This window comes from Taudactylus pleione, unplaced genomic scaffold, assembly GCF_031769625.1.
Source record: "Taudactylus pleione unplaced genomic scaffold, aTauple2 ptg000433l, whole genome shotgun sequence".
Classification (NCBI taxonomy): Eukaryota; Metazoa; Chordata; class Amphibia; order Anura; family Myobatrachidae; genus Taudactylus; species Taudactylus pleione.
This window is the reverse complement of record NW_028284835.1, coordinates 369,986-391,126: the sequence shown is the minus strand read 5'-3', so window position 1 is coordinate 391,126 and position 21,141 is coordinate 369,986. Positions and strand designations below refer to the sequence as shown.

General features: G+C 47.4%; 1 protein-coding gene across 2 annotated transcripts in view; it reads left to right on the top strand.

Moving 5' to 3' along the window:
• Positions 1-4,237: 4,237 nt before the first annotated feature.
• IFT43 (intraflagellar transport 43) overlaps positions 4,238-21,141 on the top strand; it is a 72,680-nt gene continuing 55,776 nt past the window's right edge. The window contains exons 1-3 of one of the 2 annotated variants that reach the window (XM_088447447.1): positions 4,238-4,381; positions 11,515-11,601; positions 20,133-20,191. In XM_088447447.1, coding sequence (XP_088303573.1) covers positions 4,340-4,381; positions 11,515-11,601; positions 20,133-20,191 — 188 coding nt within the window. In that variant the 5' untranslated portion in view covers positions 4,238-4,339. The remainder of the gene's footprint in view (positions 4,382-11,514; positions 11,602-20,132; positions 20,192-21,141) is intronic. The other variant, XM_088447446.1, reaches the window with a different exon arrangement.

Sequence of the window (21,141 nt, the reverse complement as noted above, 5' to 3'; positions counted from 1 at the left end):
TCCATGGCCAGGAAATTCCCCAGACCTTAATCCCGTTGAGAACTTGTGGTCAATCCTCAAGAGATGGGTGGACAAACAAAAACCCACAAATTCTGACAAACTTCAAGCACTGATTAGGCAAGAATGGGCAGCCATCAGTCAGTATGTGGCCCAGAAGTTGAGTGACAGCATGCCAGGGCGAATTGCAGAGGTCTTGAAAAAGTAGGGTCAACACTGCAAATATTGACTCTTTGCATAAACTTAATGTAATTGTCAGTAAAAGCCTTTGATACTTATGAAATGCTTGTAATTTTACTTCAGTATACCATAGTAACAACTGACAAAAAGGTCTAAAAACACTGAAGCAGCAAACTTTGCGAGAACCAATACTTGTGTCATTCTCAAAACTTTTGGCCATGGTTGTAGTAACAGGTCTGCATGAGGAGGAGTGTCCTAAAACCGCCCAGCTTCATCCAGTCTCCTGAAAATGAGGCTAGCCCTAAGGTTACTTCCCCGAGCCAACAAGATTCTCGAATCGTAACATAAGCTTCCTGTTGATGGTCATTTTAACAGAATCAATCTCTATTCTTACCAGCCCATATACATACACTACAGTGTGTTTGGAACGTATTTTTTAGATATACAGTATATGGGAAGGGTTTTTAAAAAAAATAGAATAAGTTCTGGAGCTTCTGATTTGGGAGTTATTAACTTTGTAATCTGATAAAGTGCCGGAACTGTCCAATATTGAAACAAGCTTGGGAAGGAGATTTTTGGGTTGGTTGGAGTAAGCAACACAAAATATACTGAAAGCGAGATTTTGTATTGATATGGGGCTATTTGAAGAACATTAATGTTCCGCTTAGACCATATTCTGCCTGCAAGAGGTAACAGGTGGAAGATGAGAGTGGTAAGCCCTGCCTTGTGCCATATCCCTGGTGTGCTACATTATTTGCCAAGAAAATCTATTGAATGCAAAATACTGTGGAGAGAGACTGGAGATTCCTTCAAATGCTATCTGTAATTCTTGCTTATTTTTGATCAAATGAACATGGTCCTGCTTTCACTATCCACTCTGAGGAGAAAGTCCATTTTATCAACTGTGTGATAGAACCTATGATATACAATATACAGCAACCAGGCTATTACCTAACCAGCCTTGTTCCTGCATCACAGCACCCATTCTCCACTCCCTTCACTGGCTGCTTGTAAGATGGCAAAACTATTTAATGATTGGCTTACTGACTGAAAGCCCTACATAACTATGGTCAAAGGTACCTGATTCCCAGTTGCTTATATCCATCTGCAGATGAAGGACTATTAGCAGTCCCTAAAATCTCCCTTAATTCATTTGGAGGTTGGGCTTTTTGCTTTTGTGTCCACTTCCTCGCACAGTTCAAGAAGCCACCATTCTTGTACTTGGATGCCACCAGGTCTTCAGCTAAAATCAGTAAGGTCTCATCATCCCAAGAGTTTTAGAAAAGGACTGGACATTAATGGAGGGAACTCACAGTCTACTTGAGAGTGTGTTTGATTACCATAATAAATGATGATGTGACTTAGCAGTGAAAACAACAGGGAGGATAATGGCAGGTTAGATAAATGATAGAGTCCAGGGGTCAGGAAAGGAGGCAGACAACCAGTGTATAGTCCAAAGGTCAGGGCAGGTAGCAGACAACCAGTGTGATGATGAAACCTCAGCTTCTAATTATGTGCTGTGTTACATGTTTATATTGAGTTTTGTTTTTGATAAAGCCCCTATTCTGTGGAGCGAAACGTGTCAGAGGATTGTCTGTGGACCCGCTGGGATAAAGCTATATACCCACTTACCTTATCCGACGAGGAGAAACTGAGAAATTGGCTGCAGTTCTTGAGGGTAGAGGCCGGGATCGAGATGTGGCTGGAGCTCCTTTCATCTGCCGCTCACACCCATTGCATCGGGTCTCTCCCTGAAGGGCGCCTCCCCCCTTCTTTTAGTCCATCTGCATGCGTGCGGACTTCCAAGCCCTCTGGGGAGATCACCGTTTTTATCTACCTGATGGTATGAAGCTCCACGGAGCTCAATTCTATATGCTTTGATACTTACTGTTTCTATTGAGCGCTTTGACATTATCTACTATTATTATCATCTACAACTGTGGACATGCTAATATCCCTATTCCCAACTGATTGGGTTCATTTATGACTGTATATATTAGATCCACCTCTTTAAGTGTGCTTAAATATTCACACAATAGACAGTTTTCCAAAGAGATCTATTGAATATATGTATCTGTTTTTTATTTATACTATGACCGGTCATTTACGTTTGTTTGTTATGTATTTATATTAAATGTGTTTTATACCACTTAATTAGTGCATGATTCATTCCATACTGTTCACAAATTTGGCAGATTATAGCGCATAGATATATCCTTTTGTATTCTCTTGTTACACCTTTTCAGGTGGTATTGTGCACCCACAGGCACTTTTTTTTCTTTGCTGCTGTAGAAATAATTTATGGATTAATTCAATATTTATTATTATAGCGCTGGGTTATAGATACAATTTTTTCTACTTGGTATATTGAATTTTGGGCAAACCACATACATTGTTTAAGAGTAATAATTGTCTAAACAGGAATTTTTTTTTATGAGAAAACATTGGTGAAGTAAATAAACATTGATTATGCACAATACAGCATTACTGTAATGATTCATATTGTAAATGTAATAATATTACACATTTGTATTAAGTTGCCATATATAACGTACGTATTTGTTATTTTTCCAATGTATGTCTATTTTGTTCGATTATTAATAATAAAGTTTTTTTTCAGGATGTAAAAGTTTTGCTTTATTCTCATTTCTAAAATGAAACGCGCATGCATTGCCCATCGCTCTCCAGCGCCAGACTCTCCAACATGGCTCCTTCCAACAGGTGCAAAATGCTCTGCTCCTGGATTTCCATTTATTTCTGATTGCTGCCACCTGTGCTGAAACACCCATCTCATCAATTAACTATATTAACACAGGTGATGGCAATCATAGATTAGGATGGGAAGTGCAGGAGCAGAGCATTGTGTACCTGATGGAAGGGGTCATGTTGGAGGATATGCAGCGCATGCACAATGACAATTTTGTGGGGTCTATTTACTAAGCTGTTAGGAGATACAGTGATAAGGTACCAGCCAATCAGCTCCTGCCATGTCACAGGCTGTGTTTGAAAAATGGCAGTTAGGAGCTGATTGGCTGGTACCTTATCACGATTCACTTTATCTCCTAACACAGCAAAAGGCCCCCATACATCAGAGACTGATTGCAGCAATCGTGCAATTTGCAATCGATTGTGTATAAAAATCTTTCCCTTTTTCAATCGATTGCTGATTGCAGAGATGCCACAATCGATTGAAAAAGGGAAAGATTTTTATACACAATCGATTGCAAATTGCACGATTGCTGCAATCAATCTCTGATGTATAGGGGCCTTTAGTAAATAGACCCCTGTCAGCCTACTCTCCAACATGACCCATTCCATTAGGTACACAATGCTCTGCTCCTGGACGTCCCACCTAATCTATGATTGCCGTCACCTGTGTTAAGCTAGGTAATTGATGAGACTGGTGTTTCAGCACAGGTGTCTGTAATCACACATTAAGAGGGAAGTCCATGAGCAGAGCATTTTGTACCTAATGGAACAGGTCATGTTGGAGGGTCTGTGTCAGCTGGGATTGGAGCTTTGCTGGGCGCCCTGGCTTACGTTTCATTCCGCTCACAGATGAGTCTACCTCACAGGTTCTCTACTCGGTCCTCAGGACCCCAAACAGTGCATGTTTTCCAGGTCTCATCACAGAATTGCAAGTTAAATAATTAGATCCACCTGTAGATCTTTTAAAATGTGTCAATGAGTAATGAATACACCTGTGCACCTGCTGGGTGACTAGGGAAATGTGACCTGTGTGGGGGTCCTGAGGACCGAATTTGAGAACCACTGATGTACCTGAATCACTACAGAACATAACAAATCTTACAATAAAAGTATGCAAATCTGCTATACTTATAGGAATATCATTTATGAATAGAGAGCCTTATTTACATAAAATGGCGGCATGGTCACCAGGGCCTTGAGAGGGAGAGAGGTCTGCAGTGCACATGCGCAGGTGGGGACTGCTTCTGCTACTGGCAAAGGGACAGACACGGGATCAAACAGGTCGCTGCACTAAGAAGAACATACACTAGATGGCGCTGGCTCTTGTGTATACACATGACTGCACTGCGTTACTTGCTTCCGGATGTCCGGTTTGATTGCTGTGATTTCCGGTGAGAGCGGCTCTGTTGCTATGGTTACAGCATAGTGTTATTTTCCTGGATCATATATAGACATGGAGGATGTTCTGGAGCTGGGAGAGAGTCGGAGGTCCACGGTGAGATGTTTGTACATGACAATATGTCTGGACGAATAGGTGTATTCCATATGTCAGTGTCTGGTATAGTGGGGCGCACCTGTCAGTACATAGTGTACTGGTATCTATAGATCTCTACGTGTCAGTGCATGACATACTGGGACCCTATATATCTACACCTGTCAGTGCATAGTGTACTGGGACCTATAGCTCTCCACATGTCAGTGCATGGTGTACTGGTACCTATGCCTGTCAGCCTGTGCATAGTGTACTGGGACCTATAGATCTCCACATGTCAGTATCTGGTATTGTACCTATAGATTACTATGCGTCAGTGTCTGGAATTCTGGTACCTATAGATTACTACATGTCAGTGTCTGGTATTCTGGTACCTATAGATTACTATATGTCAGTGTCTGGTATTCTGGTACCTATAGATTACTATGTGTCAGTGTCTGGTATTCTGGTACCTATAGATTACTATATGTCAGTGTCTGGTATTCTGGTACCTATAGATTACTATATGTCAGTGTCTGGTATTCTGGTACCTATAGATTACTATATGTCAGTGTCTGGTATCTATAGATTACTATATGTCAGTGTCTGGAATTCTGGTACCTATAGATTACTATATGTCAGTGTCTGGTATTTATAGATTACTATATGTCAGTGTCTGGTATTCTGGTACCTATAGATTACTATATGTCAGTGTCTGGTATTCTGGTACCTATAGATTACTATATGTCAGTGTCTGGTATCTATAGATTACTATATGTCAGTGTCTGGAATTCTGGTACCTATAGATTACTATATGTCAGTGTCTGGAATTCTGGTACCTATAGATTACTATATGTCAGTGTCTGGAATTCTGGTACCTATAGATTACTATATGTCAGTGCCTGGTATTCTAGTACCTATAGATCACCATAGGCCAGTGTGCAGTATACTGGAATTTATAGATCACCACATGTCAGTGCATGGGACCCATATATCATTATATGTCAGTGCTAAGTATACTGGAACCTATAGATCTCTGCATGTCAGCACCTGGTATACTGGGACTTATATATAACCACATCTCAGTTCCTGATGTACTTGTACCAATAGATCTCCTCATTTCAGTGTCTGCTATACATTCAGACATGATCAACAGGTTTAGTTGTTCAGATTAAAAAACAAAATTAACGTTCCCGCTAGGCTGTTTTAGCGGGGCGCGGCACCCTGCCCTCCTTCTGGAGGGCAAAAAGCACCCTGCCCTCCAGGAGGAGGGCAAAAAGCGCCCTGCCTAACAGCCTGCGGGAGCCGTTCTCACCCGTGGGACGCAGTGTCCCGCGGGTGGACAAACATGCGGTGACCCGGTCACCGCCGGAGAATAGACGCCGGGCGCATGCGCCCGGCATCTATTCTCCCTTTCTGCAGCGCTTGGGGGCTGCCCGGCATGTCCGTAAGTGCCGGGCACGCCCCCAAGTATGACGAAAAGGGGACGCGTCTTATAGACATGCCCCCTTTTCATAACCACACCCCCTTTTCGGGCGCGCGCACAAGATTGCCCTCTCTAGCTCCGGCGCCCTGCCTGCTGCCGGAGCTAGAAGGAACACTAAAAATATTGAATAAATGTGATCTAAAGCCTGGTACACACTATGGACCTGATTCAGACCTGCTCTCCTAGCAAGCGATCGCTCGTTGCTGGCGATGTTTGCAATTGTGGGCATGCGTATAGATCGCCGTGCGCAAACTAGTACGAGCGATCGGGATGCGCGCGCTCGCTCGCCCTGCAAAGACAGCCCAGTGACTGGAAAGGCCGTTTGTGGGTGGTAACAGGGGCAGGGCAGTAGTAACGGGAGTGGAGTTGCGGACCCAGGCGTGCCTGAGTGTTTCAACGCCGTTTCAGAGGCGTGCATAATTAACAGCCAGCATCATAGGACACGTCACTTGGTTGAATTATGCACTGAAGTGCTCGCAGTGCTTGCAGTAGGGTACAGTCTACCGGAAGCGCTGCTGTCAGATCCGATGGAACCCGATGTACCGATGGTTGTATATTCTTCCTGGAGATGACGTGCGCTAGTGGGCGGCTAAAGACAGGTTGGTGGGCGTCTGTAAACGCAAAGTGATCGCTCGCCAAGACATAGTGGGCGTGCTTATCCCTTGCCGTGTGAGCGCCTGCCTTGACATCACTTATCTGAATTTCCATATGCTGGGAGCGAGCAGCCGCATTTAGCGAGCAGGTCTGAATCAGGCCCTGTGTACAAATAAGTGAACAAGAAGCAAGTGACTTACAGTACAATACAATACAGGACAAGAACATGGTTTATACACATTGCTGCAATAGTAATCGTAACACTGAAAATAAGCAGCAGGGCGTCAGCAACCAAGTGTTAGGTGCCCTTATGGGGAGTAAGAAAGTAGATGAAAGTATAAGTAAGGAAAATGAAGCACATGAGGGAAGAGGGCCCTGCTTGTGAGATCTTACATTCTAAAGGGTAGATCAGTGTACACCAGTGACCGTAGCCCTCAGATCTCAGTATAACAGAGTAGCTTTGGGATGTGGGGGAACGAGATCTGCAGCATAGAGGTGCAGCTGGGAAATCTACATCAGCTGTGTGATGCTGTCATGTCCCCATGAGCCAGAAGGAACATTCCCAGCACCTTGTTGTATCTATGCCAAGAAGAATCCAGGCTGTTCTCAGTAAATTGAGGTATTTCCCAGTACAAGCTAGATGAGTGTAAATAACCAATTTTGAAATGTCTTCTACACTGGAACCTATAAATTGCCATATTTTATCTATGTATATATAAAGTAAAGTCCCCGGTTTAGGGGTCTGCCTCTTCGTTCAGGCTAATCTCTTGAACCACTGGACATATTTTGATGGGGTTTTCACTATTCTATACAGCATTTGTGGAGGAAGGTTTAGGTGTATGAACCATTAATCTTTGACAAAAGGGAGCCGAGCAGTGACCATTTTAGTGAAGCAAAGTTACAGAAAAAAATCTTGCACCAATCAGCTGTATAGCAGCTGGTCAGGGTGCTGAAACAGCAAGACAGAATCTGAAACTGAGTCTTGGAATGAATTAATTCACAGAAATAACTTGTGCTGTGTGAGTGAGTGACTGACTGCTGCTGCAGAGCAGAGGGCTGCGCTTTGATTAGCTCTCTGAGTTAGTGAGAGCCATTCAAAGATAGCAATGTGCCCTGTTGCTTAGCAGCAGCTTAGAGAGGGGAGAGAGTCGAGGACTAAGCAGGGTCACGTCTGAGGCAGACAGAGAGTGAGAGACAGTCTCCAACGAATCCATGAAGATGCCCTGATGCAGACAGCGTAGCCAGGAAGGAGCCAGGGGAGGCATAGCTATCAGAAATAAACAAAATCAACAACCATTGGAACACCATTGAATGATTTCCATTTGATGGTGGTAAACATCAGACCGCCACCATCTAATGTTAAAAGCATCAACAGTAACCATCGGATTCCGATGTCCATCCCTACGCTGGACCTGCAGGCGGACATCCGGCCACCAATTCCCTCTCCGTGATTTTTCTCACTCAGTCCCCCCCTCCTACTCCTGCTGAACAGGAGGCACCTCCCATGGAAGTCAGTGCTGTTCTCGGACAGGGGCACCACGACGAGGAAGATCAACAGGAAGCCCAGAAAAATACAGGGTACATTGTGCATTGCTGGGAGGGGTGCTCATGGAGGCTGCAGAAATATGCCCAGGTGCCCCAGCCCCTGGGACATACTGCGGATAATGCTTACGGTAGCTGCAAATACAAATCTCTCATCCATAATCCTCCTGCCCTTCCCAGCACATCTAAGTGGCCGGGCCACAGCTAGCTGAAGGGTAGCAGTAGTAGTTGTGACATGGCGTAGGTAGTTATAAGATGGGGTGCTCCGGGGACAGTGGCAGGTGGGGAGTTTAACTGGGGCAGTACACCTGTCAAACCGTAACGCAGGTGTCCTAAGGTGAGCTCAGGGAGGACAGAGACTTCCCGTGGAGCAGAAGGGCATAACCTACACCATGTCACCATGGGGTGACATGGTGTAGGTTGTTATGAGATTCAGGAGGCTATGGTGACATGGCGTAGGTGTTTATGAGATGCAGGGGGCTGTGGTGACATGGTGTAGGTTGGTATGAGATGCAGGGACTGTGGTGACATGGTGTAGGTTGGTATGAGATGCTGGAGTGATATGGTGTAGGATGGTATGAGATGCAGGGGCTGTGGTGACATGGTGTAGGATGGTATGAGATGCGGGGGGCTGGGGTGACATGGTGTAGGTTGTTATGTGATGCAAGGGGCTGTGGTGACATGGTGTAGGATAGTATGAGAGGCAGGGGGCTGTGGTGACATGGTGTAGGATGGTATGAGATGCAGGAGGCTGTGGTGACATGGTGTAGGATGGTATGAGATGCGGGGTGCTGTGGTGACATGGTGTAGGTTGTTATGTGATGCAGGGGGCTGGGGTGACATGGTGTAGGATGGTATGAGATGCAAGGGGCTGTGGTGACATGGTGTAGCTTGTGATGAGATGCGGGGGGCTGGGGTGACATGGTGTAGGATGGTATGAGAGGCAGGGGGCTGTGGTGACATGGTGTAGGTTGTTATGAGATGCAGGGGGTTGGGGTGACATGGTGTAGGATGGTATGAGATGCTGGGGTGACATGGTGTAGGTTGGTATGAGATGCAGGAGGCTGTGGTGACATGGTGTAGGATGGTATGAGATGCAGGAGGCTGTGGTGACATGGTGTAGGATGGTATGAGATGCAGGGGGCTGTGGTGACATGATGTAGGATGGTATGAGATGCTGGAGGCTGTGGTGACATGGTGTAGGATGGTATGAGATGCTGGAGGCTGTGGTGACATGGTGTAGGATGGTATGAGAATCAGGAGGCTATGGTGACATGGTGTAGGATGGTATGAGATGCAGGAGGCTGTGGTGACATGGTGTAGGATGGTATGAGAATCAGGAGGCTGTGGTGACATGGTGTAGGATGGTATGAGATGCAGGGGGCTGTGGTGACATGGTGTAGGATGGTATGAGATGCAGGAGACTCTGGTGACATGGTGTAGATTATTATGACTAATACTCCTGTATGGGATATATCTGACTGAGACGTGTGACTAATACTCCTGTATGGGATATATCTGACTGAGACGTGTGACTAATACTCCTGTATGGGATATATCTGACTCAGGCCCGTGTTCAGTTAGAGGCGAAAAGTCAAAAAAGTTTTGCCTGTCCGACTTTCCGCCTCCTTCGCCTGTTTCAGAGGTGATAACTTTCCGTGCGCACTCCGCTTTTCGCCCTATTAAATTCCTAAACAGGAGAAAACGGAAAGCGGCGAATGCGGAACAGGTGGAAAGTATTGCCAGAATTGGGGAAATCAGTCTGTACCCCTAAAAAAGATGCACTAACACAGGGAGACAATGTAGATATGTACTAATAGCCCTAATAAAAGTGTTTGGGGTACTTGAGTAGTTTAAATAGCTTCTTATTAGTGTCTGTGTAAAAGTGGTGAAGAATGGCATAAAGCTGTAGTTTTTGGTGAAGATAAGTAGTCCAGTCAAATTTGGGGTACTTGAAAATGGGTGCTAGCATATTTTTATGGCTCTTTAGTGAACTTTTAAAGACTTTCAAAAACGCACCTGCAATCCTAAAAATACCTGACCCCCTCCTTGCAGACCCCCAAGAAGTCTATTTCGCTAGTTTTTATGCTTGTCGCCCCACTTTTTACTTTTTCGCCCCCCAAAATGAAAGTACTTTTTTGGGGTGTTCTGATGTAGTTTATATTTATTTTTGTTGCTGATTTGTCCTTTGGGGGCTGTCCTGAGGGTTCTGAGTCTTTTCCCCACGTTTGTACCCCAAAAGAACGATTTTGCACTTTTTTTGACCACTATTCATAGGAGATACTTTTCCGCCTATTACAATGCATTGAGTTTCCACTTAGGCGAAATCCTCCTGGAATTGAATATGGAGATACTTTGAAAACATGCGGAAAGTCAGAATCCGCGGAAACTTATCTCCAAACGGCACTTTTCTCTAATTGAATCCGGCCCTCAGACGTGTGATACAGTGAACTTAACCTGTTTATGTGCACGTCTATTCAGATATGTTTCATTTGCAGATCCAATTTAATAGTCTAGTTTTCCCCGATAGGGGACTGGGAAATCATGCCCAACAGCCAAGATGAGGAAACGCTGATATACTGCATTGTGGATGGGGTGTAATGGCATCTATAGGTCCAGTATGTGTCTGATTCATACTCCCAGGAGATCAGGAAAACATGGCCTGTTACTGCTCCCTTCTGAGTGTAGGGACAATACACTAATGTATAGTGGATGAGGTTTAGTGGGATCTATAGGACCAAGAAGTGTCTGATTTTTACTTCATAGAGAGCAGGAAACTGTCGGGCTCGTGAAATAAGTAAGTAGATAACGTCAGACACCAAGCACAAACCTTTGTTACTGAAGTTGAAAATAATTAAAGGGGTCGGTGATACTGATGTCACTGCGGGCTCTTCATATGGCTGCGTAGGGTTAAAGGGCCACTAGGTGGCACTGTCTCTTATTGCCTGATTATTTTATCTACACAGTATCAGCATTTTCTGTTATAAGGTACAATAATGGTTTACATAGAAGGATCAATGAAACCAATAGAAAAGCAAGTGGTTGTCATATGTAAACAGAAAATATGCAGGCAAGGCCTTGCACTTAGGTCTTATGGGTAGAGACCTGTAAATGGGATGCGGACCCATGCAAATTTACCAGTGGTATTTCAATGTTTTATACATTAGCGCTAGTACGATGTTATCTCACTGATATGAGTGTGCGGCTCATTCTACACATGATCACGCTTCGGCTGGGGACTCTCTTGTGGATTATTTAGTAAGGAGAACGTCAGTGTCGGTAAAGCCCCTACTGTCACCAACTGTGGGGTCTCTTCCAGGACTCCTCACTCTGTTTGGCAGATACGAGGCCCCAGATAGTGTTGAATGCAGCCCATAATTTCTGTAAAGTCCGGTGACAGAACGGCTGCCTCCCTTAGTCTTCAGTAGATGCCAGTTACATGTTAGGAAGACGGCCAGTGACCTGTTGGCTGCAGTTTGCTCTCTGAGTACTGTATATAGTTGCTGCTGTCTGTAATGAGTATATCTACCCGCAGGGAGTGAGGATGGGGCGTCGTGCCCGGGCTTCCCGAGACACCCAGCAGGAAGAGAGTGATACGTCCCGCAACACGTCTGCAAGAGAGGTGAGCAACCTGACATGCGCGAGTTGTAGAGGCCCAATCACCTGACCACGTACGCACCGGGTAACATGAGAGCGCTTTCCGTCAGTGCTGGATGCTGCTAGTCTCGCCGTCACTATAGAGGACATTGATAAACGCAACCTCTATGTAAATATTATTTAGCACAGTCTGCGTTTCATGAGGGTGAAGGCTGCAACTACCATAGAGCTAAATCTCTATAGTGCTGGCTGTTGTGTGGACTGCGCCTGAACGGAATCGCTCTCATTGTACTCCGTCTGTGCGAGACCAGTGTATAGAAGATGAAACATTCACATTATAATTGTTTGATCCTTTACAAATAAATGTTACAAAACTGCTATATCTTTCTCATTCCCTATAGCTGCCTCTTCTCTATGGGGAGTGTAAAACTTATAACAATGATAAATAATAATAATAATTCCCAGGAGCAGAAATAACACAAGAAATGAAATCTGAAAACAGAATTTGACTTCAGTTGAGAACCACTTGTCCCATCTAGTCTCCCCCTTTAGGATATTTGGGTTGGGTTAGATAATTTGGGTTGGGGTACTAGGGAGAGGGGTTAGGATATAAGTTTAGGGCTACATAGAAACATTGGGGTACATTTACTAAAGGTTGGTTTCAATCAGTAAAGGTGTGATTTAGCTTCAGAAATTCAACGTTGATTTAGATCGATTTAAATGGACCTTTAGTAAATACACCCCATAGAATTTGACAGCAGAATACGAACCACTTGGACCATCTAGTCTGCTTCTTTTTTAAGCAAAGTGCAGGGAACAGGTCCCCGGCCTACAGCAGCAGCGGATCACTGATGTCCAGCTGGGGAGAGTGCCCAGGATAGACCGCTGGAGCCGTAGGGAAAGACCTAAAACAGTCAGAAGTGTAGCAGGCAAGTGTTATCTCCTCGCAGTGTCCAGGCAGGGTGGTTAGTAACTAGGGTCCAGGACATGGAGTAAGCAGGTGTTTAAATTGGAGGGAGGCCGAAGCGCAGCTTCTCCAAAGTAGTTTTACAGCAGTAGATATGTCAGGTTGACTGTTATCGTACTGCATAACACCTGTACAACTCCTGTACAACTCCTGTACAACTCCTGTACTACTCCTGTACTACTCCTGTACTACTCCTGTACTACTCCTGTACAACTCCTGTACAACTCCTGTACTACTCCTGTACTACTCCTGTACTACTCCTGTACTACTCCTGTACTACTCCTGTACTACTCTTACTTATGCATAAAAACAAAAAAAAAAAAAAAACCTGCTTTGCATAAGATAAATCTCAGCATCCTATATCGTCTGCAGCCTATACACTAATTAATAAATAATGGTATAGACAGGCACGTAACTACCGTGGGTGCAGGGGATGCGGTTGCTATGGGGCCCATAGCACCTCAAGGGCCCCCCTCCCCCTGCAACCAGATCACCTCAGCGGCAATACAAGGGGAGAAGCCACTGATGATCTGTGCAGCAAACCGTTTTCTTCTTCAGGGTCTATAGGGTCCACAGGGAGACAATGGGTGTGGGTGGGGCTTGGAGGACCGGACACCAACAGCAAAGCTTTTCAATCCCAGGATGCTCCGGTCCTTCCCCCTATACCCCGCCCACAGCCTGATGGCAACTTGTTGCTGTCCGGCAGGAGCTGGATCACCGTTTTAACAGGGGGCTGCTATTAAGCAGCCCAAGCTTATTTTATGATTTTATTGTATTTTAATTTATTTTACTGTTGAGCAGCAGCATGAGACAGTCCTCTAGATGTCTGCACTGCTGCCCATCACCCTCTGTGGCGCTGTGACACCAGCCCTCGGCTAGGTACTCTCAGCGGGTCTCTGAGGGGGACCTAGATAGTGAGGCTCCCCGGACCCCAGACTGCAGCCGGGACCTCCAGGGGCAGGTAACGCAGAGGCGCTGATGTGGACACCGGTTTGTCCGGGACTCCACTAGGCCACCAGGGCATTACAAGCACTGGTGCAGGGCAAATGTAAAGCCAGGGGACCCAGTGGTTAAAGTCAGCATAGGGGACAAGGCACCCTCCCTGCGACCCCTCCCTCAACTCAGGGCGCCATTCAACTGCGGTCTTGCTGCTCCTCCCTCGCCCTCCGCCCCCTCTGAGACTCACGGCAGCCATTTTCTGCATTCGGGTCTCCGGGAATGCTGGGTCCGGTCTCCCTGTATACCTCTCCCAGGGCCAGGTCATACAGAGCTATATCCTACCAGCCACTGCGGTCTGTGTAGTTGATTTTAGTGCCCACTGCAGTTATATTGTATATTCTGCATTGTATGTGACTTATGGTAGCGCTGCTGTCTGTTTTCTTTTTCATATGACTGTCAGCTTATATCTTTCCCTTTATTCCACTATAACCCTGGCATACTAAGGTATAAGGGGTTCATTGTACCTCACATCTCCATATATTTGTGAGGGCTATCACATACTATATATCGCTGTTGCGCACTACACTGTGCCATATTACACATACAGCTGGGTTGCTCACTGCACTGTGCCAGATTGGGTGTTTCATTATCCTTGCAGCTATGTCTGGCAGAGGCAAGAATAACAAGCAGCCTGCTCCCCCCACTCTGGTGTCTTGTAAGTCCTGCTCAGCAGGCTTAGCTTCAGAGGACCTCTTCAGGATGGTCTTTGTGCATCTTGTTATACTGCCCCGGGCCCATCAGCCCCGGTGTCCTCTCCTCAGGAACCACCCTGGGCTACTTTTTCACAGGTGCTGGCAAAAATTGCTGACCATCTAATAGTCTCTCGGGTAGCTCCCCCTATGGGATGGCCACAACAGGTACTTCCTGCAAATCCTTTGCCATGGGTAGACATACTTTCTGCCTCAGTGCAGAGTCTGGCGGATACCTCTACAGCTTTTCAGCAAATGCTGCAAAAAGAGAGACCCTTACCTAGTAAACCTACTAAGCGTGCTGTGTTATCTTCCCAGTCCTCCCAGCTATCAGATTCTCAGTTATTATCTGGGGAGACAGAAGACGCAGACCTCTCTCATTCTGACTCCCCTTTGGGAGACGAGGAACCCCCCTCTAAATTGAATACACCTGCACTTGTGAGAGCTCTAAAATCTATTCTTCAAATAGAAGTGATAGAACCCACTCCTAAGGCAAAACAGCCACTCTTTAGGTGATAGAAGGTAGTTTTGCCAGCTGCCTAACCGTTTAAGTTCCTTTTACCCTCTTCCCACTATTGATTGCACTAAATGGGAAGTTCCCCCAGCAGTGGATTCCCACATAACACTTCTGGTCAAGAATGCTACCTTACCTATCCATACTGCAACCTCCTTGAAGGAGACTACGGATAGAAGGATAGACGATTGTCTAAAATCCATATACTCTATTACAGGAGCTATTACTCATCCTGCCAGGGCTACGGCCTGGGTGACTAAGGCCATTGAGAGTTGGGCACAGGCCCTAGAAGAGACATTTCCCTCTGATGCTTTGAGGGAACAGCTGTCCTAAATATCTCACATTAGAGATGCAGCCTCCTATTTGGGTGAAGCAGCTATGGATAGGGCTCTCCTAGCCTCCAAGGCATCTGCCACTTCTGTAGTAGCCTGTCGTATTGTTTGGCTTCACAAATAGAAGGCAGATGCGGACTCTAAAAAGGCTTTGGAGTCTCTGCCTTATTCAGGGAATATCCTGTTTGGCCCAGAATTGGACAAAATTGTGACTACCTTGGCAGCTTCCAAGACTGTGTTCTTGCCCTCTGCATATAATGTGAAGCCTCGGATGTCATCCTTTCGGTTCTTTCGTCCTCAAGGAAAAGCTAAAGGTCAGTCCTTTTTCAAAGCATCAACTAAGGCTTCCAAGCCTAGGACCAAACAGACCTAGGCTCCTAGACGTCAACCTACCAAATTTGAGGACAAGCCTTCAGCCTGACAGGGCGGACCTCACTCTGAGGGAGGTGGGAGGCCAACTTCTTCAATTCGCCCAGTTCTGACGTCGGACCAACAGACGTCCAGGTAAGAGAAGTGGTCTCCCACGGATATGCCCTATCCTTCCTGAGGTGACCAGCCCCCCAGCATTCTTCCGTTACAAAAGGCCATTCAGTCCTTACTGCTCTAAGGAGTAATAATTCTCATCCCCTCCGCACAGCAAGGGAAGGGCTATTCTGCTACCCTTTTCTTAGTTCAGAAGCTAAACAGGTCTCTTCGCGGCCTGTCCTCAACCTCAAGTCTCTGAGCAAGTTTATCAGGGTGCCCAGGTTTCATATGGAAACCCTCCGCTCTATTTTCCTGGCTATGCAGCCTGGGGATTTTATGGTGTCTCTTGGCATTCAGGACGCTTACCTACATGTCCCTATAGCGCCTTCTCATCAACAATATCTCCATTTGCCTATACTACTGCAACATTACCATTTTCAGGCTCTGCCTTTTGGCTTTTCAACGGCTCCTCAGGTCTTTACCAAGATCATGGCAGTTACGGCAGCCTATCTTCGTCGTCAAGGGATCAGACTGCTCCCATATTTAGATGATCTCTTGCTGTTGGACAGCTCCCCAGAAATTCATCACCGCCATCTACAGATAACCATTGCCAAACGCACGGTTGGCTGATCAACTGGAAAAAGTCTTTCTTGACACCTTCTCAAAGAATGGTACATCTGGGAGCCCTCCTGGACTCTCATGTTCAGAGAATCTTCCTAACGACAGAAAAAATTTCGGTATTACAGCACCGAGGGCGCAGACTACTACACAGTCGCCAAGTGTCAATTCACTCTGCAATGCAGACTCTGGGATACATGGTGTCCACCTTCGACATGGTGGAGTTCGTTCAGTTTCACTCCAGGCCCCTACAACACCTGATCCTCTCCAGGTGGAACGGGCTGCCTCGTCTGCTCAGACCCTGATGATGAGCCTCTCCCCGGAGGTTTGCCTGTCCGTAGCCTGGTGGCTACAGACGTCCCACTTGAACAAGGCACACCCCTTTTGGATCCCGGACTGGGTACTCCTAAACACGGACACAAGCCTCCGTGGGTAGGGCGTGGTGAACGGGCAGCACACCTTCCAGGGCCGCTGGACTCCAGCCGAGGTTGTCTTGCCAATCAACGTCCTAGAACTCCGAGCCATCCACAGAGCTCTCACTCCAGTTCAGGATATTTTGCAGAGCAGGCCAGTACAAGCACTGTCAGACAACGCCATGTCAGTGGCCTACCTCAATCACCAAGGAGGCACTCGAAGACGGGCAGCAATGGCAGAAATGTCTCGCCTTCTCACATGGACTGAACGCCATCTCCCAGCCATCTCCGCAGTGTCCATCTCAGGAATTCTCAATTGGGAAGCGGATTTCCTCAGCCGTCACGACATGCGTGAAGGAGAGTGGTCTCTACTTCCTGAAGTCTTTCAGCTTCTGGTGGAAAAATGGGGTCTACTAGGTGTGGATCTCATGGCCTCAAGACACAACCAAAAACTTCCAATGTATGGAGCCAGGACAAGGGACCCCAATGCGGCCTTCTTGGACGCATTTTCTGTGAGATGGTCCTTCCAGTTGGCGTACCTTTTCCCTCCTTTTCCATTTCCCTCCTTTTCCCTCGAGTTCTTCGGAAATTCAAACAGAAAGGGGGCACAGTCCTATTGGTAGCTCCGGCTTGGCCCAGACGCCTTTGGTACGCCAACCTTCAAAGTCTCTCCATAGTCATTCCTCTTCAACTTCCTCTACGATCAGACCTGTTGTCTCAGGGTCCCTGTCTACATCCGGACCTGGCCCGGATGTCTTTAACAGCTTGGCTCTTGAGACATCCCTCCTAAAGTCTAAAGGATTTTCTAGCTCTGTGGTCCAGACCTTGATCCGAGCTCGCAAACCGGTCTCTGACAGGATTTATCACCTGGTATGGCATAAATATTTCCAGTGTTGTGCCCCTAGAAACTATGACCCTCTAGTTTTTAAGGTTTCTAGAATACTTGCCTTTCTTCAGGCTGGATTGGATCTTGGACTCCACCTAGCATCTCTGAAAGTGCACTTCTCTGCTCTGTCCATCTGGTTCCAGTGCAGCATTGCTTCTCTATCGGATGTTCACACTTTCCTGCAGGGTGTTCTACATATACAAAGTCCCTTTGTCCCCCCCGTGTCTCCGTGGGAGTTGTCAGTGGTTCTCCACGAACCGCCATTTGAACCCATGGAATTAGTGGATGTCTAGTGGCTCACTGTGAAGACTCTGATTCTTCTGGCTATAGCATCTGTCCATAGGGTGTCTGATTTAGGGGCGCTTTCATGTCGCTTTCATCGGGACAGGGCTGTTCTTAGAACGCACCCGGGCTTCTTTCCCAAAGTGGTTTCTCGTTTCCACATTAATGAGGAAATTGTGGTTCCGGTCTTTCAATCACCTGACCTCTCGGCAGGTGAGGCCTCTTTGGATGTGGTCCGTGCTCTAATGATCTACGTGGACCGTACTAGTTCCATCAGGAAATCAGACTCCCTCTTCATCTTATATGGATTCTATAAGAAGGGATGGCCAGCTAACAAACAGATTCTGGCCAGATGGATTCGCATTGCTATCTCACAGGCTCACGCGCAGACTGGCCTTCCTGTGCCAGCTACAGAATCTGCTCATTCTACTCGCTCAGTGGGTCCCTTGTGGGCAGCCCGGCATGGCACCTCTGCTGAACAACTATGCAAGGCGGCCACGTGGTCTTCTGTCCTCACCTTTCTTAGGTTCTATGCCTTTGATACATTTGCCTCTCAGGATGCTTCCTTCGGGCACAAGTTCTTAGCTCAGGAGCGTCCCCGCCCTTGAACAACTGCTTTGGGGCATCCCCATTGTCTCCCTGTGGAGCTCTATGGACCCTACAGAAGAAAAGGAGAGTTATGGTAAAACGTACTCTTGTTAATTCTCTTACTTCAAAGTCCATAGGGTCCACATGGCACCCGCACTGACACACCTGGCTTCTATGGGTTTCTTCTCTTGGTCACTTGTTCGCTTCTCTGTGTGAGAGTGTGATTCCTCAGTGTACCAGTCTTCCTTCTCTCCTATCCTGCTCCTGCCTTGGGCTTGTTATCAAAACTGAGTTGTCCTCAGGCTGTGGGCGGGGTATACAGGAAAGGACTGCAGCATCCTGGGATTGAAAAGCTTTGCTGTTGGTGTCCGGTCCTCCAAGTCCCACCTACACCCCATTGTCTTCCCTGTGGAACCTATGGACTTCGAAGAAAGAGAGTTAACAAGGGTAAGTTTTACCATAACTCTTCTTTTTAGTTACAGGCACACTGCAGCATGTGACTAGGAAGCAGTCTGATGCACGGATCATCAGCGCTGCGGGCCCCCTCCTCTGATACTTCTTTCACTTACAGATGCTGGGAGGAGGCGTGTATCCATGCACCACAGCCACACCTTCTCCCAGCTTCAGTGAAGAGAGATGTAGCGGCGCGCCGTGCTCAGGAGGTAAGGGGTGGGGGGTTGAAGGACGGGGAGTGTGGGGGGGCATAGCCAGACTTATGGGGACCCCGCAGAAATTTTGCTATGTGGCCCCCCCATACCTCTGGTTATGCCCCTGGGTACAGACGTGTGCATATAGATTAACTCACAGAGCAATGTGAGCCACCGTGAGGCATAGATGGAATAACTGCACAGTTTGTATTGAGAAGAAATGAAAGCCGCTATGGGGTTGTTACAAGTCAGTGCAATGCGGGATGATGAATAACAGTAGCTTGCAAACCTGAATGGGATTTCCACATAGGATGCAGTGTTAGCCTCAGGATGTTATTGAGGCAGGGGGCTCACCACTATAGAGATGGGAGTCCAGTAGGGAATCCCGACAAAATCCAGTGGTCTGTGAGTGGAAATCCCTGGTATAGATGGTAAACGGCTCAGCCACGATCTATACAAAGATGGTAGGACTGGTGAGGTCTGTTCCGGCACTGTGCTCAGCTGTACATGCACACGACGGGACTGGGTCAGGTGATCAGCACCCTGGTCATGTTTGCTATATAATGACTCTCTCCATAGGCAACACCAGGCGCCTCCTGTGTATTTGCTTTGCAGCCTTCCCCTGTGTGTGGGCTGCTAGAACGGCTTATGGGAGTGTAGTAGATTGCACCTGGGTCAGTATCTGCTCTGTTCTTGTGCTCCGCTCTTGCTGTATGGTCACACCAGGTTACCGACACACAATACCCCAGTCCCATGTGTCCTCCTTAAGGGTCCTGCCGGCCAAGAAGGGCTGACTGAATTATCCTGTCCTTGCTGTGCAACCAATGGGGCTGGGGGGCTCGTGTGCGGATGTTGCAGGGGCCACATTAACCATTTACCTTCAGAGCAGGATTCGGCCCTCCCACCCAGGTTACACTTTCAGTGTTGTCCTATAGCCGCTATCATGGGGGTCAAGGGGTTACATTGGGGGGGGTCTCAGAGGGCCTCCAGGGTGTGGTAATTTCCCATGGGGACTTGAGAACTCTTAAAATAGCAGCACTTGCTACACTGTCACACTGCTGGTAATAGTAACGGTCAGGGGGGCAGCACAGTGTATTTATAGGAATGAGTGAGGTCATGGAGTCCTGGAATCTCATGCTGTCATACTACCTTTTAGAGTCCACCCAAACCTCTGCGACAAGGTGGATGGGCTGATGACTCGTCGGGAACCTCAAGGTGAGAGAACATCACTGGTTTTATTTTACTGGGCAATATAAGGGACATTGGCCTCATTCAGAGCCGGACGCTCTGAGCAGAGCGCACGCTCCTCCTGGACACTCGTATAGCTGTGGGTCACCACCCACAGCCTATACGAGCGTGCAGGTTGATGGCCTTGATGGTCTTGACCATCGCGACCATCGCCACTGCGAGCCGGAGCCTGCGGTTGAGTTTCTCAACCGCAAGGCCCGGAGTGATTTTGGCTCTATCGGAGCCAAAATCACTCCCACTGACATCACTAGTGATGTCAGTGGGCCGGCTTCTGACGGTAGGCGTTCCCTTTGGAACGCCCCCGTCTGGGAGGCACGCCCCCGGCACGCCCACCAAAGGGGGCGTGCTGTCAATAAACATCGACAGCACGCCCCCTTTGATGAGACACAACGAGCGAAGGAAAATCCTTCGCTCGTCGCGTCTGGCGCATGCACACGACGGAGCTCCCTCCGTCGTGCGCATGCGCAGTGCACACCATCGACCCACTTGCGAGCGGACAGCCGCTTGCGAGTGGGTCTGAATCAGGCCCATTGTCTGATGATGGAGCTCAGTTACTACTGGAGTAGAACCTTATAACTTGGCTGATATACCACTGTCATGTGACTGGAACTGAGAGACAAGGGCACATACCTCTAGGAACTTTACCTCAGGGTCCAAGGACGACACCACTGTTATAAATGTATAATACGCCTGCACTATCTCTAGGCTGGCTTTGGGCCTCTCTAGGCTGGCTTTGGGCCTCTCAAGGCTGGCTTTGGGCGTCTCTAGGCTGGCGTTGGGCGTCTCTAGGCTGGCTTTGGGCGTCTCTAGGCTGGCTTTGGGCGTCTCTAGGCTGGCTTTGGGCGTCTCTAGGCTGGCGTTGGGCGTCTCTAGGCTGGCGTTGGGCGTCTCTAGGCTGGCGTTGGGAGTCACTAGGC